Here is a 2,305-nt window from a genome sequence, read left to right as displayed (position 1 = left end):
ATCATTTCTACTAGTATAGTTGTTGCTACTGTTGTTGCTGTGCACCTTTGTCTCTGTCTCTGTCCTTCTCTCTTTACCCCCTCATACTGCTGACTGGGACTAAAAATCAGCTGCAGTTCATAGGACTTAGGTCAGCTTTGGGTCAGTGTCAGCACACATTCATCAGGAGTCTTTAACCTTCACGAGCCACTGATGAGTCAACAGGAGTCAACTTAACACAACAAAATATAATGCGGTTGTGTGGATGTTGTAACATACAATGTAAGGATATGTACTGGCATATTTACTGGAACTCGCATGAAAAAGAGGAACCTGAAAAAAGTGAAGTTGAAATTTCACTTCTGCATACAGACACAGCCTAACTGCAGTTCCTCATTGTTAATTTCTCTTATTATTTGACCAAAGTGCAGCAGGTACACTGTTGGGTGACTGGACCAGGTTCTAATCTTCTCCAAACTCTCACAGTAAAAGTACGGTAAGTAAGTCTTGTGTTTACCAGTTCATGATGTGCATAACTTTGAAACAGTGACTGTTAGCATTTAATGTACTTGAAAAGTAACTATCACCTTAGTTTTCATCTGGCACCATTATCAGATCCACATATTCATTGATAGAACAAATAGCTCCGTTCTACTCTGTTTTCAGACACCATATTCTGAGAAAGATCTGTCTATTGAATATGTCTATTGTCTATTTTAAAACAGTTACATAAATTAAGCTAAACCAGGCTCTCTTTTTATGCCACTGTGGTAAGTGTGAGCACTATGGTGTCAGCAGTTATGTGGCCTATGTGCAGGGGTATAACTCATACATCAATGATCTGAGATACAACAAGAAGGATCTGTAGCAATATCAACAGCACAATAAAAACGCATGTGTCCAGAGTCAAACATACCTGTATCAGCAAAGAGGAGTGCTAATATTGTTGAACACTACTTTAAAAATTGAACAATCAATGACGATATTCAGATAAATGTTAATAATCACAGAGTCTTTCAGCATGCTTTCCACTGCATCTGTGTGTTGCTTGGCAACCATTCTGCTAAATGTCACTGAAGAACTACATTACTTGGTAGCAAAGTGATTGTTTGTTATCAATACGTTATTGCACTTTTGTTGCTGTACATTTATTTTATGAAACCTTGATATGTATAGTAACTGTTTATAATAGCAAGCAGGAGACAGTGATATACAGTGATTTTTTTAAAACAGCTAAGGGGTTATTTATCGTGCCTAACAATGCCCCTAGTTTTTCTAAGATCACGTAAAGCTTCTTGGGCCTTGTTGATTAAGTGTCCAATATTTTGGTTTATGACCTGCAACTCTAATGACATTCCCATCACCCTTGATTGGTGATTAGACCTAATTAGCTAACGTTAGCATGCTAACATATTAAAAAAGGGTGAACATGGTAAACATACAGTGGTGTTTGGAGTCATGAACCTTTATTTTCAAGAACTCAAAGCTAGTGAAACAACAGAAAATTTAAATCTGAAATCGCAATGCAGCTCGTTTGTCAGGCAATCAGAACTAATGTCTGATATTAGCAGGAAGTCACGATGACACCAGAGGACGTTTTGAACACTCTGAAGGATTTACGAGATGAAGAATTCCGGGACTTCAAATGGTATCTGCGGCACCCTGAAATCCTGGAAGGGTACCAAACCATCAAAGTGTCTGAGCTGGAGACGGCAGAAAGGCGGGACACAGTGGATGTGATGATGAACACATATGAACTTCACGGAGCTCTGAAGGTGACCAAGAAGGTTTTAGAGAAGATAAACAGGAACGATCTGGTGCAGAGTCTGCCAGACACCAGCTCAGGACCAGAAGGTCAGTCACACTTTTATTTTATTTGTATTTCAGGTAAAAAGAATCCTGTGCCAACTTTAGGTCCAGAAACCTCGTTTAGAATCACAGTTCTTTCATATACACTTAGGCCCAGGAATATTTGGATGATGACACAATTTTCATGATGCCACCACATTGGATTTGAAATGAAACAACTGAGCTCCAATTGAAGTGTAGACTTTCAGGTTTAATTCAAGGGGTTGAACAAAAATATCCTATAAAACATTTGTATACAAAGTCTCCTCATTTCAGGGGCTCAAAATAATTGGACAAATTAACATTACCATAAATAAAATTTTCATTTTTAATACTTTGTTGAGAATCCTTTGCAGGCAATGACTGCCTGAAGTCTGGAACCCATGGATATCACCAAACGCTGGGTTTCCTCCTTTGTGATGCTGTGCCAGGCCTTTATTGCAGCTGTCTTCAGTTGTTGCTTGTTTGTGGGTCTTTC

The 2,305-nt window shown here is 38.7% G+C and overlaps 1 protein-coding gene across 1 annotated transcript in view; it reads left to right on the top strand.

Annotated features, from left to right (window-relative positions):
• The first annotated feature begins 399 nt into the window (after positions 1-399).
• Positions 400-2,305, top strand: part of LOC118326978 (NACHT, LRR and PYD domains-containing protein 12-like) — a 25,057-nt gene continuing 23,151 nt past the window's right edge. The window contains exons 1-2 of the mRNA XM_035660143.1: positions 400-475; positions 1,551-1,837. Coding sequence (XP_035516036.1) covers positions 1,560-1,837 — 278 coding nt within the window. The 5' untranslated portion in view covers positions 400-475; positions 1,551-1,559. The remainder of the gene's footprint in view (positions 476-1,550; positions 1,838-2,305) is intronic.

This window comes from Morone saxatilis, unplaced genomic scaffold, assembly GCF_004916995.1.
Source record: "Morone saxatilis isolate NCDOM2014 unplaced genomic scaffold, NCSU_SB_2.0 Contig17, whole genome shotgun sequence".
Lineage (NCBI taxonomy): Eukaryota > Metazoa > Chordata > Actinopteri > Moronidae > Morone > Morone saxatilis.
This window is presented reverse-complemented; position numbering and strand designations above follow the sequence as displayed.